This window comes from Euwallacea fornicatus, chromosome 3 (assembly GCF_040115645.1).
Source record: "Euwallacea fornicatus isolate EFF26 chromosome 3, ASM4011564v1, whole genome shotgun sequence".
In the NCBI taxonomy this organism is placed as follows: Eukaryota; Metazoa; Arthropoda; class Insecta; order Coleoptera; family Curculionidae; genus Euwallacea; species Euwallacea fornicatus.
In genome coordinates this window covers 3,431,588-3,447,619 of record NC_089543.1, presented here as the reverse complement: position 1 = coordinate 3,447,619, position 16,032 = coordinate 3,431,588, and the positions used below count along the sequence as shown (strand labels likewise).

Sequence of the window (16,032 nt, the reverse complement as noted above, 5' to 3'; positions counted from 1 at the left end):
GTATGCCTGTTAGCAAAGTTAGAAGGAAACATTATTTATTATTGAATGTACATAATTCATATTAGGCCGATGCAAGTCGCGAGTAGTTAAATAGTATGTCGTGGGCGCATCTAGCGAAATGATTTTAGATACTTTCTGCAGACCTGTTTGCGATCTGCTGAATAAGCTGTAGAGTCCAAAGATGTTATTTTTTAGATATTCAAGTATTTAATGGTTTATCTCTTGAGTTCCACGGATTCAGCTTTCAATTGAATTATACGATAAATTCTTTAATCTGCCCAAAAATTTGAAGTCATCTTATCACACAAATGATCTATTATGCAAGTACTTTCAATAAATATTCTAAATTCTCTAATAAAAAATTACTAAAAATATTACCTTACAAATAAACAGAGCCTACCCAACGTTTCTTATGCCATAAAATCCTACATTTCGAAATATTCCTATTTGGGTGGACAATTCTAAAAGTAATCTATTATTAATACGTAAATACCCAATGTTTTTTAGCGTTTAATTATTCCAGCGAAATTAGAGCTTTATTGCTGGTTTAATTATGTATCTCATAACCTTCTTAGGAGAGTTTATTGAATATTACTAGTTGAACCCCGGAAAGTTAAGTTGAAATTTATCTAGCGTAGAAACTGTACCAAGCAACGATATTTGGAAAGTAGATATCAATGTCCAGGTACAAAGTATATTACAGGAGTCCTCGAATAAGAGGTAGGCTGCCAAGTGTTTGAGTGAAATGAAGGCAGACATGTTTTCCCACATGTTTCCAGCCGGAAGCGCTTATTTTATTGTTGGGTACTGTGTAAACAGCAATTTCATTACGTGTTTTACTATTCTGCATCTACTTTTGACGACTGTTTCTATTTGCCAACATAGCATTCAAATCTAGGTGCTGGTTTGTTTAACTTCAGACAGGTGTTTTGTGCGGCTTTTCCAGAAGGTAACTTTGTGCACAAGGGGACGATAATGACAGGTAATTTTCCATTGAGTTCACTTTGTGTTTTAAACAAAAAAAGAAGCCACGATCTGCTTCTAATCAAAAGAGAAAAACATAAAATATTCGAAAGAATTTTGCTTACCTTCTTCTCGAATATAATGAAGTAGCCCTCTCAAGCTGAAATCATAATGAGGAACTGCATTGATGGTTTTGTTTCACTGCCATTGTTAGCGTACAATGTAGTTTCATTACATTTCAGAGTTTCGTTTAATTATCTACTTTTTGTCTAAGGTTATTTTTCCGAGGTGTAAACTCGCGTTTATATCAACTTAGAATATTTAAGGAACATTTTCTCTCCATTCTGCAACGTCTGACAAAAAGATTTATGCATACGAATCCATTACTTTAGACGAGATTATCTTGCAAATGAGAATAATCCCCGACTAGATCTTATTTCGAAGTAAACGAGCGAAATCAAGACTGAGGAGATATTAATTGATTTATGAACAAACCCGATACCGGAAGCTCCATCCCAAAATCCAGAGTGCGAAAAGGAAAAAGCGCAATTTTATTGCCTGCCATTTGTCAGTCTGCTTTTCTCGCCTGAGAGAAAATTTGGTCTATTCGTCACGATTTGTGGTAATTAATAAACCTCTGGGGCGGTAATAATGAGTGCCATTAACATTAATGCGTATAATAATACGAGCAGTACGAGGCTGTTATAGGCGTCAAACCGAGCCATGTCGTTATCGGGGCCTGCAGAATAAACACTTTATTAAGAGCAAATGTGCTCACAGCTCAGCGTATTAGGAATAACCTAATTACTATTAATAGGTTTCCTTCTACCGGGTGAACACCAAAACCGTTCGATTCATAATGCTGAAGTCGGCAAATTCCACGTTAAATCAGTTACAACACATCAAATGATACAGCTGTTTCTGCTAATTGAACCCGATGGAAGAGCGATTTCAAAAGCAAAATTCTGTTTGGACAAACATTTCAGACTGTACTTTCGAAAAATGGCAATTCCTAACAAAATCACACATTAAAAATTTGATAATTAAAGACATTTATATGGATAAATTTCATAGTACTTCTCACATCGTACTAACATATAACTATTAGTAATCGGACATGCGCCATGTAGTCAAAATTTCAATATGCAGTTCTTTAAATCTTAAGTAAAAGTCATTTTCTCTACGAGATCTAAAAACTTATTCAAATTTGCTGCTCACCATTCGGATCTCGCGAATCGTAAAAGATACGAAATTGGTTAAGTTGGGGCAAACTCGCATATTTTCATGTCCAACAAAACGACGGTTTAAAGTTTAGAAAATTTGTGCTAGTTCCAGAAATATTCGAAAAAGTCCAATATTTCCTGAACTAGATCTTACTTTTTCAGTTTATCCAATCGGCCTAAAAATATAACAGGTTAATCAAGAATTTTTCAAATTTTCGAAAAAGTTGCTTTCCGTTCGTTTTCCTGTCAAGCAAAAATGATGCATAGAAAATGAAATATATTCAAAATTTGGGGTGCTATTCTATTCTTTGGCGAGTAGAACGTTCCCGGAGAATGACGTCAAAATAGCCTATCAACACAACGCCGACATGTACAAGTTTAACAAACTCACGTCATTTTGACGTCATTCTACAGAAAACCTTCTATTCCCCAGAGTACCGAATTGAGCTGGTGCTTTATGAAAGTATTCGATATATTAGGTTTGAAATGCTTTCCAACAATCAGCTTTTCGATAATCCACGTATTCGATCTACGACAATTCCATTCATACTTTTTCCAATTGAATAAAGAATTTGGTATTTTTGAGGATTTTTCTAAATTCAAAGCAACTTTAAGAAAAGAACAATCTATAAATCCTGATTCTTCATCCTAAAATTGGCTGAATACCATTCCCAGTTCCATTAACCCCAAAACATACCGAAATATAAAATTGTATCTATTGGTAGGAAAATGCAAAAGTTAGTATAAACCTAAAAATTTGTTTGATATATTTTAGACGTTAAAAGATTATTCCCAATCTAACAATACAATGTTGGTTCAAAAAAATAAATTTTAAAAAATTAGTATAGTCAGTCTTACACATGTCATTAATTTTTATTTGTATATCATAGTTTTAGCTTCATTTAAATACATGCCTAGAATCGACATGACGGTTATGTTCGTCCATAATTTACGCCTAACAGCAGCATCATTTTCCAGCATAGGTTGAAATTCTAAAATGCCAATTACCAATTTGGCAACGTTAATGCCTTAGGATTTGATTTGGGTTATCAGTTATAATCTCCCAACGAAACACTCATCACGCTCTGATCAGAAATATCCGATAATAATTTCGAATCAATGAAAACTAAATATCATCACATCGCTGGTACGGGACTAGGCAATTTATAAGTTTTTAATTACCATAAATCCTGAGGGTTATCCCAAATTATCTCTCAGGTGAAAAATTCAGGCTGATATATAGCCGGCAATAAAATTGTGGTTTTTTGCCTTCTCTCGTCCTTTGGGTAGATAGATCTAGCGATATTGCGATAATAATAAATCAATTAATATTAGCCAGGCGTACAATATTTTCAAACATGAATGCAATAATACCTGCTTTTGTTTATTCTAGTTTAGATTTAGAGTAAAGAAATTTTCAGTTAGTTTTGAAATATTGGTATTACTGCTTTCGATTTTTCTTAGAATTCGAATGCATATTATTATTAAATTATTCGAATGCGGGCGAAGTCCCATATTAGGTCCGAATTTGTGTCACCGTGACAAGAAAGTTTGCTGCTTTTATTGTTATGCCTTTTGTCGGAGACGCATATAGTAACATAAAAGATGGACAGTTTCTTCCTTTTCGATGAGTATAAAAGGTAATTTAACAGCTGCTACCGTTTTTGAGATATCGTTCCGAAAATGAAAGGCTTACGCTTCAAGTTGTAAAAATGTCCAAATTGGGATGTTTGTGGAGAGGAAGAACGGCGTTTTAATTTTCTTATGTTCTTTATTCATATTTATCAGTGCCACCTAGTGAGCTGTGAATACCAAGCAATTGATATTTTTTAACATTTTTTGACTTCTCCTTTAAGAAAAATTATCACATTTTGATTTTTGAGCCGGTTTTCGAGATATAATCACCTAAAAGTCAATAATATTCACATCGAAATGCTACAACGTCCACATTGAAAGGTGTCGAGAGGAGAACAATGCCACTAGAGGGCGGTGTCCGCACTTTTTTTCTGCTTTCTGATGATATATATTAAATCGGTTTCGTTGGATGTGACTTTAACACTATTCTTGCAGAAAGATGTGTATTAAAATATTTTAGATAATAAATATTTTTCTATTTATCCGTGAAAAATAAAAACATATTCGGTTTTAGTGTGTGTTTCGAAAATGGGAGAAGCTGCCTACGTCTGCTTGGAATGGAGTGGAAATATGGAGTTAAAACAAAATTAGATCTGAGTTTGTTGGTTTTCCAGACTACAATGGAGAATGTACAAACATAGAAAAGGAAATCTTTCCTATTTGACAGAACATTCGACTTTGAAAAGTTTTCGAGTTCAGGGTAATCGATGATAGCACGATTATCCCTATGTCATTCCTATAAAAAATCACTACTACCTGTCACTACTCTAAGTAAAATATTCTTAGGGAACGAAGAAATATAACGTCGTTGAGCTAAGTGGATGACAAAAGTCTAGATCCTGATAATAAAATCTAATTTACTCTTGTTGTCTGAAAAGCAAGTAGAGTAATTAAGACTGAATACATATTAATTGATTCATTAGCAACTCGACACTGCCTAGCTGCAGCTTCAAATGTGGAGTACGAAAAGATAAAAGCACAGTTTTATTGCAGGTCATTCGTCAGTCTGTTTTTCATGTCTGAGGGTAAATTTCTTCCATTCGTCATGATTTGTGATAATTAATAAGCTGGAGGGAAGACAATAATAGCGGCAGTTAAAACTGCGGGTCTTGATAATCGCGGTCTTAGATATACTGCGCGTTTCCTGGAATCTATATGAAAACTGAATTGCGTTTTTCACTAATAAACTTACGCGTAACCATTACATTGACTAATTTAACGTATTTCTTGCAGCTCTTACAGATGGTCCACGTTTCGTAGAACCCATTCCAAACGTGACAGTAGCATTAGGAAGAGACGCCAGTCTCCCATGTGTAGTTGAAAATCTTGGCACATATAAGGTAAGTGCGTTAACAATCCTAACTTGGAAGAGTTTGCTTAAAATTGTAAGTTCTCTAGAGAGGGGAAAGGCCAAACTTTCAGTCTACTAGCTAAAATTCACTCTATAAATTTTCACAGCCATAAGGAAATGTCACGAATTTCATAAGATAAAAATAACGAACAAAACATTCGTTTCGAAAAAGAAATGAAATCCCAAAAGCAGATCACCAAAATGAAATTTTCTTCCGAATACAATTTTTAGAATCATGGTATAATAAAGTGTAAAACCGCAATTGGTTCTGTATGAAATCTTCAAATTTATACTCCTTATCTCCGTGAAATTTTATGAATACAATTTGGTCTGCAATGCACGTATATATATATTACATCAAATGACAGACGAAATAGCTGTAGTAATAAGGCGGGTTTCTTTGCGGAAAAATATACCGAAAATTGTGATTACTATACTAAACGATATTTCTTGGTAAAATTAAATTAAAGCAATTTACCGAATTGATGGCCAGTTTTCTTCTTGAAAAAGGAGGCATTAATCAAATGAATTTCCCTTGCTTTAAATTGGCTCTGCACGAAAAGGAGTTGATCGTAAACTACATAGACTGTTCCAGAAAAGGTACATTTATTCGGTTTGATGCTGCAGCTAAATGATTCTATTAAACAATGATAGTTTCTTTAAATCAGCTTTGACAAAAGATTTTCAGACTGTTCCGCTGCATTTCTGCCATAGAATAGATCAATTCGAATAAAGGAAAATGCTGAAACGTATCCTCTGCATTGAATATATACGCCAATTCTGATTTATTAGTTAGTCTATGTTTAGATATAGTCAAAGGAACTGACTCGCAATGAGATGCAAAGACTTTGACTTTAATGATAATGATAGTTAATAACTCGATCTGTATTGTTCCCTCAGAAATTGTCAATACACGTAAATTTTCTCTACATTTGGTCCTTTATATATATTTAGTTGTTTATATATTTGCTGCACTAATGTTGCGTTTGCTGGAAGACGCAAAACAAACATTATCAAACGTACGTATATAAATTTATAACATATTTAATGTAAGGATACCATAACATTAGAACAAATATTTGTATTCGCACCTCTGCTTCAGCATAATATATTAATTTTATCGTCCAAATACTAATTTCCAATTCATCACTCAGCATGAATCACATGCGGTGCATGCCTTAATGCTTCAATATTAATTATTGAATATATTATATTGTCTTGTTTGCTATGTAATTTCATATGTTCAATATACGAAAATATAATGCGCATTTAATAATAATTTCATGATTTTGAGGTTCTGATTTGCATTGTTATGACAAATATTTTTTCCCAAATTATGCACAAAATTGAACTTTTTATGGAACATCCTATATTTTAGAGAATGTTTAAAATCCCCAAAAAACAAGTTATTGGAACGATCTCATTTTGCAAATGATATAACATGGAAACAGAAATTGGCCGCTAGTTTGAAAACTGTCTTAAAACTGGCTGTTTTGGGGTACCTTCTTTTAGCACACTTTTTGGCGTAAGTTCTTGAGACTGGAACTGGGTTTCTTTAGCTTCAGCGAAAGAAAACCACAATTTCTGTCAGTTCTTCTCGACTGAAATTCATTTTAGAATTCAAGAATTAATTGTGGTTTGCCTACTTCGCTTTCTGTTAAGCAAAATAGGCATCGTTTGACTTGAATTTTATTAGCACACAATATGAGGGTTATTTCCAAACGTGTGCCATAGGGATGTGGAGACATATAGATACCAAAATAGGGCAAATCGAGTGGCAATGACAGTCAGATAAAAAACTGCAGCGTCAGTATCGTGCAAGCTTGCGACTCTTTTAGAAAAGCCCACGACATCCCCCCGAAGTTCTTCTTTGAAGTGGATTTTATACCCATTATTCTAAAATACCGAAATATAGAAATTTCGTTTGAATACTATATTTTAATATATCGCATATTACCGGCTCCGCATCGTTCTGTTTAAGAAAACAAGCGGAAAAAATAGCAATTTATTGTTTTTTTATGGTCGTTGATAAATATTCTGATGATTTTTTAAACTATAAAATACAATAATGGTTCGCAATATCATGTTACACGTTCGTGTTGCACCTATCTTTTAGGTTACAATAATATATTTCTGCCGTCCAAAAATTAATTTGCCGCACATCCCTCAGCATGCACTTTATGGTATATATATATATATATATATATACATTTATGCACAACCGACCAAGCCCAGAAACTATTGAATTTTAGTAATTGCAAAAATATTGCCTTCTTTACTGTAAAATTCAATACTGATGTCAATGCTGAAAAATCAATTTGTAGAATTTATCGAATAGAAAATATTTCTATACTTAATAAAACTACTTCAAGTTTCTATTTATATGCTTTGACATGTCACTTTCGCTTAAGTCAAGCCCTCAAAAAGAGTTAAAAATTGCAAAGCTGAAAGTATAGAAGCCATAACTTGCTGTGTAAACTTACTTTAGATGCAACTTTAAGCAGTAGAAAACTTAAATAACCACATTATGTTTAAGATTTACTGTTTACGATACGTGTTGGACTTGAGCCAAGAGCATCCCAGGCCGTAGAGCAGATTAGGTGTCACGCTTTATCCTCATATTGCACTTTGGGCTATAACGCGTAAGAAACAGCTGTTGTTTCCCCTCAATGGCGTCTGCATTGTCGCCCCTTTACAAAGTGCCAAGGTGCAGCTATACTCGCTCTAATAAAATACTTAATAACAAAAGCCTTTTCGAAGGCTCTCATGTATTCAGCTTAGTTATCTTTGTCTATCTTCTAGGAAGTACAAATAAAACAAAAAACTCTGCTCGTTTCAGTGAGCGCTATACAAACAAGAGATTACGAGGCACGGCGTAAGCCTTTTTAACTTCTCTTTTTAGCACTAGATATAAGACAATGTTTCTGTTTTAATAATTATGACTGGAGATACGTTCAATACACCCTCGACAACTTTTCCCACTGTGTTTTTCGAACAATAAAACTCCTAGAGGGATGCGATTTACAAATGTCGAAACAACTGTTGCTGGGATATTTATTTCAATAGCCCCAGAGCAGCATGTGGTCTCCTTCTGGTAATTTATGGCCTTATGGAATGACGGCAAATATTAGAAAAAACTTTTTCAATAGATGTTACGAACTTTCCTTTTTGTTTCCGGGTATAAACAAAAATATCCAGACGATCTTTATTTCAAATGCCATACGGCAATGGCATAAGTCATATTAAACGCAATATTATATTATTAGCTATGAAATGAAATTTTACGTGAATTTTTACCGAGTTATATTGAATTTATAAAGAACTATTTTACACCCTTCTTATTTGATTACGTCAATTCGAAAAAGGCAGGCCTCTATCGATGGACCACAGCTGTCCCAATTATCGGATTTCGCATCGAAATACAGACATTGAGATGTCAGAAACACCTTTTAAAAGACATTTTTGCGAAAACTGCGACTAGCTGACAGATAAAGGAGCAAAGAAGTTAATAACATATTTCATAAAAATTGTATCCCTCAACAGCGTAAAGCAAGCAAGTAATAAAGCCTTGTTCGCCAAGTAATGAACACTTCATCTTTAATAGCAACACACCTATCTAGACTTTCATAAATTTCAATTTAAAAGCAATAGTCGACGATCAAGTCTCATCTAAGCGATTTCTTCACAACAACACTTCACAACGAGGAGTTTAAGAGTTCTTTATCAAGCTTAAGGGCAATTTGTTTTTAAGATATTTCTAATAGATGGTTTCATTTCGGTACTGTTATGAGACTTTATTATTTCAAATTCCTTTTCGGGAAGTAAAAATCTATATTTCTTTTCAAATCAGAAGGTGTTTAAGATCTTGAACTCGTTTTAAGCCATTCACCATTATTTTGAATATGATAAACGTTACTATTACGTTGTAAGAGTTACAACGCTGCCCTTCTTCAGCTCTGCCAACTTCTGTTGTGCTGCATAATCGTCGCTAGAATGCCCGCCACTCAACAATACTCTCCTTCAGGCATGCATCTGAGTACAATACTTTTCCCGAACTGTCTAAAAATGGCATAGAAACATTAATTACACTAATTTTGTTGCAAAGTAAACTGTATTAATTACGTTTAAAATATTGAATTAATTTTGCGCGTGTAGACGTTTCTGTGTAAACTAGACCCTTAGCAGTGTTAGAATTATTTAGAACTTTAAGGCGGCTTAATTGCAATTTTCAGTTAATGCCATTCAAACATCGATGTCTTTGTATATAAACATTCATATCGAAATGAATTTTTTATGTTGAAGAATCTAATAAATAAGCAATAATGCGTCTTTAAAACAACAGATTTCAAATCTGACTCTCTTTATTAAAACACTAGCTAGCTCATTATCCTTTTCCGTTTGTTGACCTTTATCTCAGACGAAATCTAAATGCAATAAAGGAGGTTAATTTTCAGCCCCTCTCTTTTTGCCCTACTAATTTTAAGAGATGGGGTGTAAACACAAAGTAATCTCCCCGGTTGAGTTTAATAATTCATTCCAGATGTGTATTAAACAGAATTTGTCATTTTCCTCAATCCTTTTTAATGGGGGTTTGTTTGGAATTCAATTAAAATTTAACTATTTTATTTTCAATAGCAGTCGGTAACTCTTTCGGTGTCTTTTAATCAGCGGCCCCAAAGAGCGTGCTGTGTTTCTTAAAGTTTCGATATTGGGAATTAATACTTCGAAATTAATTGTTCGAAGAACATTTGTTTGTGTTTGCACAATCACATTGTTTTACTATGAAGATGTTTTATTTCTCTAAGCGAGTTATAAATACTTTGAAATTTACTAATAACAGTAGTTTTAATATTGCTAATTGCGAAAATTAATTGAAAACTGTGTGAAACGTTGCATGAAAATTGTTAGGTAAACTCATTCAACAATATTAGTGAAACGCATCAATAATTTTTGTGGCTTTTCGGGAATGTACTTCATGGACTGCAAAAATTTTAGCTTAATCGACTGTAAAGCATTCTATTATACGCGTGTACATTTCCAGCAGCGCAATTATTTTTTGTGGCTTATAAAATAACAAATTTTATTGTTTATCAACAATGACGCCTACTTGTCAAACACCACAAGTTTATAATGAACGAGGAACCTGACGAGAATGGTAAAAAATTTGCACTGCTTCAGTGGGTTTATTACATTTATATCAGAGAGGAAGGGTTGAGTATTATGTAAAAAAAGCACTTCAAGGAGAAATTTTATAAGGCCTAAAACCTTTGTATCACAAAATTGCCTTGTTTGGACATAACATAAAACTTTTAATGAAGAAGTCATGTCTCGCGTGATGTGAACTAACAGAGAAATCCGCCATAACTACCTCTTGGAGAAGATTGTATTGTGGAGTTTTACCAAACCTGCTCATCTAAAGCTAAACTCGTCTGTCTGAGTCAATAGTAATGAAAATTATTATTATAAACATTGTTGCTTTAAAATTTTCTTATGCTTTCTATTCTGCTTAAGTAAACGATTTAATGATATGTGTTTAACATAACCGTTTTTGCTGGTATTTTCATAAACACAGAAATAGCTGTTTTGCATTCCAACATTAAGAATAATTTGGTCTAACCATTAACTGTTTTATTCCCCCCTTTAGTACATTCAACATCTCTGGTTATAATTTACCGATCCGCGGATATAATCTTGGAATTGCCAAGTTTGGGGCTAAGCAAATCTTTGTTCTATTAAGTGTTGCGATACTATCGGTTCCAGTCCTTATTATTTATTAATTTAACCTTTTAAGGTTTGGAGGGAGCATTTGAATTTTAATGTGTTAAATGTCTAGTTTGAAATTTTATGTCGTTTAGCCTGCGCAATTAGAAATAATAGAAGAAGTATTCCGATTATCGTTAGAAACCTCTCAAAGAACATATTTAAAACAGTGATTCAAAGTTGAACATAGTGCTGTTAAATAGCTTGCGATTTAATAACTAAAAGTATGAGAAATAGCATAAGGTCTATTACAAAATCTTTTTAGTTACGCACTTTATAATACGTACACAGGTTTTATTAGACTTTAGCTTAAATTTTATATATATTCTTTCACATATTTTATAATTATTTACATTATCATACATAAATTTTATAAAAAAATGTTTCCGTTATCACATGCTATTTACCAAACAATAGTTGTTTTCCTAACAAATGCGGAAAGTAATAATACATTCCACGCTAATCGCAGATAACCGAAAGTCGAGAAACCCACATTGGTCAAGAATTGAGTTCGGTAAAAACTCTTTCGCACGCGTTAGGTACGATATTTTCCTACGAACGCCTGCGTGCTAATTTTACTTTATTCTGAAAGTTCAATTAAAAATGAGCACGCGTTTAAGTGAATTGCCATTCAGATGATCAACAAATAAACACCATTACAATGGTCTAAAAATATTCCACTTCTTATAATTATCAAAACTTTCCAACGTTTATAGCTCTATAGATCTGTTAAATTCTATTTTATAATACAACAATCTAACTTGTTCTTTACAAACAACAGGTTCTTTTATATACCTAAAACTATTTGTATTTCCTAATAATGCCAGGATTAGGGCTGCGTGTTTCGGTCGTTGAAGCTAGCGTGTTTGTACAGTGCCGTCCAGAAAGGGGCTTGCGCTGTTCATAAGAAATATTTCATACTACAGATTTGAACACTCCTAAGCTAGGTATCCATATGTTAGATGATTTTTATTGGAAACGTGATCCTGGGCTTTTAAAAAATTCAGAAGCCCCGAATCAACAACTCTACCTAATAAAGTATTTAAACATATTATTTGAAACTTAGTCATTTTTAAAGTCATATATTTTACACGAAGATTAAATCGATGATATGGTAATTGAACCAATGTAGCAATCGACTATTTCGATTGCGACTACTTTCAATATTCGACCTATTATTTGAATTCGACATCCTAAGTAGAAATAGAGTTTTTGAATTCGAATAGAAGTTCCCTTGCCCGTTTAGGTGGCCTTCGGTTTGTCGATCAGCAGGCATATTACTTAATAGTTCGAATTGTTGAAACAGATGGTTGACAATAAGTTTATGCAATAGCTTAGAATATTTGTTAAGAAGCGTTATCGTGCAGTAGATCGAATTGTGATTTCCATATTTACCGGGTTTGAGGATAGCTACGACCTTGGATTTTTTGAAAAGAGCCAGAAGTGCTCCAGTTTCGAGGATGTTGTTATAGAACTTCGTTAGCCACTGGACTGTACGTGGTCGGCAGTGCTTAAGAAATTCTGCATATATTTGGTCCAGAGCAACTGCCTTTCCTGCTCTCAGATCTTTCAAAACGACCTGGATGTTCAGACTTGTAAATGAACCACTCAGTGTATTATTTTCATTAGAAGCTGCTTTCTGAGCTCTAACGTGGGTTCCAATGCTTTTGATATGAGTTTTGGCAATATTTATGTCAATATGATTTCTGGTAAGTGTTGTCCACGTAACTTATTGTATATGTTTAGAGTAATTTCAAAACGATTAGAGGCATTGTATTACAAAAGATGTCTTTGTAGATCGTGTCTACCTTTAAAGCCAAAAGAAGTTTTCAGGTCACCGTTATTTGCGAGTTATTTAAAGAAGTAGTCTTGACGAGTAACAAATACCATGTTGCTGAATTATTAAAGAATTCCGAACCTCGATCTCGTCGTTATATTCGATTTAATTATAGCAGTTTACTTCCTATCTATTAACTCAACAAATATTTTACTCGAAAACAAAATTTTAGCTGTTTTTTTTTTTAATATTCGGGCTAATTTTGCAGTAATCGCCTGTCGATGGTAATGAACGCTAATCAGTGTACTATAACTCTTTGTATCCGAATGCCTTACAAATATAGGTGAATTTTGATCCAGTAACATTTTCTTTTCCTTTCTAAATTGTTGTTCATGACTAATGATAATCGCACGCAATAAACATCTTAGGTTTCTAATAAATATAACACACACGCCCTCTAGAGAAATCTCTAAGATGAAGTTTGCAATACAAACTGGTAAACTTTTGAGTAATAGCTTTTACAAAAATCATGCAGCAGCTAAGCGTAACGTTTAGAAGTAGACGAGAATAGAGAAATTGACCTATCTGAGAAAAAAATTAACTTATCTGTCTAGATGTGGCGGTCTTGCCAATATAGAAGTATTCGAATGTGTTCATGTGTTCTTTGCTCCTCGATTCAACGATCTAAAGCAGCAAAAAGGAGCTTGAAGACAAATACTTCAAAATCAATTTTTCAGATTGCCTTTTCTGCTTTCCATGTGCTATCCATAAACAGACTTTCTTTTCCAAGGGTATTTTCTCATAAGCCTGCACTCGAAAATTTTTCTTGATAGTTACACCGTTACATTGAATTAGAACTTGAATATTTTACTCTCTAAACGCACTCGGTTTACTTTTATCAAAGTGTTTTTTCATTATTTCCTAATTTGGTTAGGGGAAAACAATAATTCATATGCTGCGTTGAGCAGAATCTGGTACCAGCAAAGCCAAATCAAATGTGCACCCGTTGTTCTAAATCATGCATGTTGAATGGATAATAAAATAGCCAGTTCAGGAGACTAAGGCAAAATCTATGCTCCAGTCAGTCGTTTCTAATCAGTTTACGTCATCCGTTGTTAACTATACGCATTATCGTTATAACCGGGTAAACCCCTCGATGTTATCGATTATATGATATATCTGAGATCAACTAGCTGCTGAATGATGAAGAAGATAGAAGATTTTAATAACAGTTTATTTAAAATGTTTCATTTGAAATCGACCAGCAAAAGGACAACTGTCCTCTGGATGGACCCATTAACATCATCGTTCCTATTATTTTTTGTTACAAAAACTCCCTTTACAGAGGTTGCAATATCATTAGCAGAGTCAAACAATCCTAGCTATATATCTATTTTCCCATAGAACTTTACAATTTGCAATGATTATCCTCCCAAATCCAGGCATTAGTTTTTATTACGTCGGGAAGGAATTTAAATGTTTGCGGCCTCAGGGTCTAATTGAATGTGTATATCAGGACCCGCCGCTAAATGCAAACAGATAAACACAGTGGATTTTGGTATGCTAATGCAGCATTAGGATGCCATATTTCTAGTTTTAAAAAGGTCAAATTATAGATACAACAACGAGGAAATTTCCTCATTTAATTGTTTCTAAACTCTTAAGCAAACAATAAATGAACACAGTCCGCAGCACTATAATATGAAACTCACTAAAACACACTCCCCCGGCCAAGGGATTATTGCTTTCCTATATTTACTTTATAAGACATAATAAATCTTTTATCCGGTCTTGCGTGGAATCGCGTAAACACTCTCAAAAGTTTCATTAAGAAAGCAATAAAATACGATATATTTAAACCTTTTTCGTCCAATTCCAGGTAGCATGGATTCACATTGACAGACAGATGATCCTCACTATTCATCGACACGTGATCAGTCGGATACCACGTTTCAGTGTATCACATGACAATGCTAAAACATGGCTGCTACATGTAAATAATGTTCATAAAGAAGATCGAGGATATTATATGTGTCAAGTTAATACTAATCCTATGATTAGTCAAGTCGGTTATTTGCAAGTAGTGGGTAAGTGTGAAAAAAAATATCTTTTTTTGTGTTACTCTTAACACTGTAACAAATACATAATAAAATGCCTGCGATGGTACGGGCAAGCAATGCTTACCATTATGTTTCTCAACAGTTAACATGTCGGGCTAACAACATTTTTGACTTCTTATACTCCTATGTCTCCTCAATTTGCAACTCATTTTCTGTGAGCAACAGTTGGTGATGAAAATCATTAAAATTTCATTAATTCACGTTAATGGAGTAAATTAAACCACGAAGAGTCAGGTTGTTTTTGTCGATCTATGTAATGCGGAAACAAAATTGCTACCTATGTGACACCCAGATCTTGCAAAACATTCTTTGTTTCATAATTAGAAATATTTAATTGCATCTTTGCTGAACGTTGTGGGCTGTGTGTCCTAAACTGCAATTTGTCGTAAGAAGGAACAAATTTGATATAAATTTACTCTTACTGTTTGCTGCTATTTTAACAGCAAGAAGCAGCTCCCAGCGACTGCATGGCAATTAGCTCTAATTAAATTCCCATTTTAATTATTTCCTGCAAAAGATTAAAAAAAAAATCTGGTAGGATATGACATGCATCAACATATTACGACTCCTCGATAAGTTAATTAAACACCTGATGCGTTAAATTCCTTCAACCATTCATCGACATTTCAAACCTTTCGATTTAAAGTCGATGATTGGCAGTCCTAACCTGAAATCCATTGTTCCGGACAGAAATAATGAGTCAATAGAAAAATGGAGAATTGCGTTCCGAGTCGTTTAAGCTTTTAAATCTTATTTGTAAAACGTGCTACCATCTTAATTTTTTTTTTATGTTTCAGTGCCACCCAATATAATCGATAGTTTGAGCACTCCATCAAGTGTAGCAGTGAGAGAAAATCAAAATGTGAGTTTGACGTGTAAGGCTGAGGGCTTTCCGACTCCTAAGATAATGTGGAGGAGAGGGGATAATCAAGAAATAAATGTCGACAGGAAGAAGAAAGGTAAGCTCGTTACACCCCAGTAACGTAACACCCCGCTTAATAAGACTAAACGGTTGATGGTAAGTGTGTGCCATAGTAGTGCCAGTCAATAGTGAAACAACGAAAATCTGATTTCTGGTTGAACAGGAACAAGTCAATTCGCTTACCTAATGTTCAGCAAATACTAAATATTTGCGATTGCCACAGAAATGCTCATTTAAGTCTGTAGCACCTTTCTAACATCATATCTTCTAAAGTCTCGCTA

The 16,032-nt window shown here is 33.9% G+C and overlaps 1 protein-coding gene across 4 annotated transcripts in view; it reads left to right on the top strand.

Moving 5' to 3' along the window:
• LOC136350760 (lachesin-like) overlaps window positions 1-16,032 on the top strand; it is an 81,718-nt gene that overhangs the window by 44,013 nt on the left and 21,673 nt on the right. For all 4 annotated transcript variants that reach the window (XM_066302809.1, XM_066302806.1, XM_066302807.1 and 1 more), the window contains exons 2-4: window positions 5,055-5,161; window positions 14,589-14,796; window positions 15,627-15,788. In XM_066302809.1, the coding sequence (XP_066158906.1) occupies window positions 5,055-5,161; window positions 14,589-14,796; window positions 15,627-15,788 (477 nt within the window). The remainder of the gene's footprint in view (window positions 1-5,054; window positions 5,162-14,588; window positions 14,797-15,626; window positions 15,789-16,032) is intronic.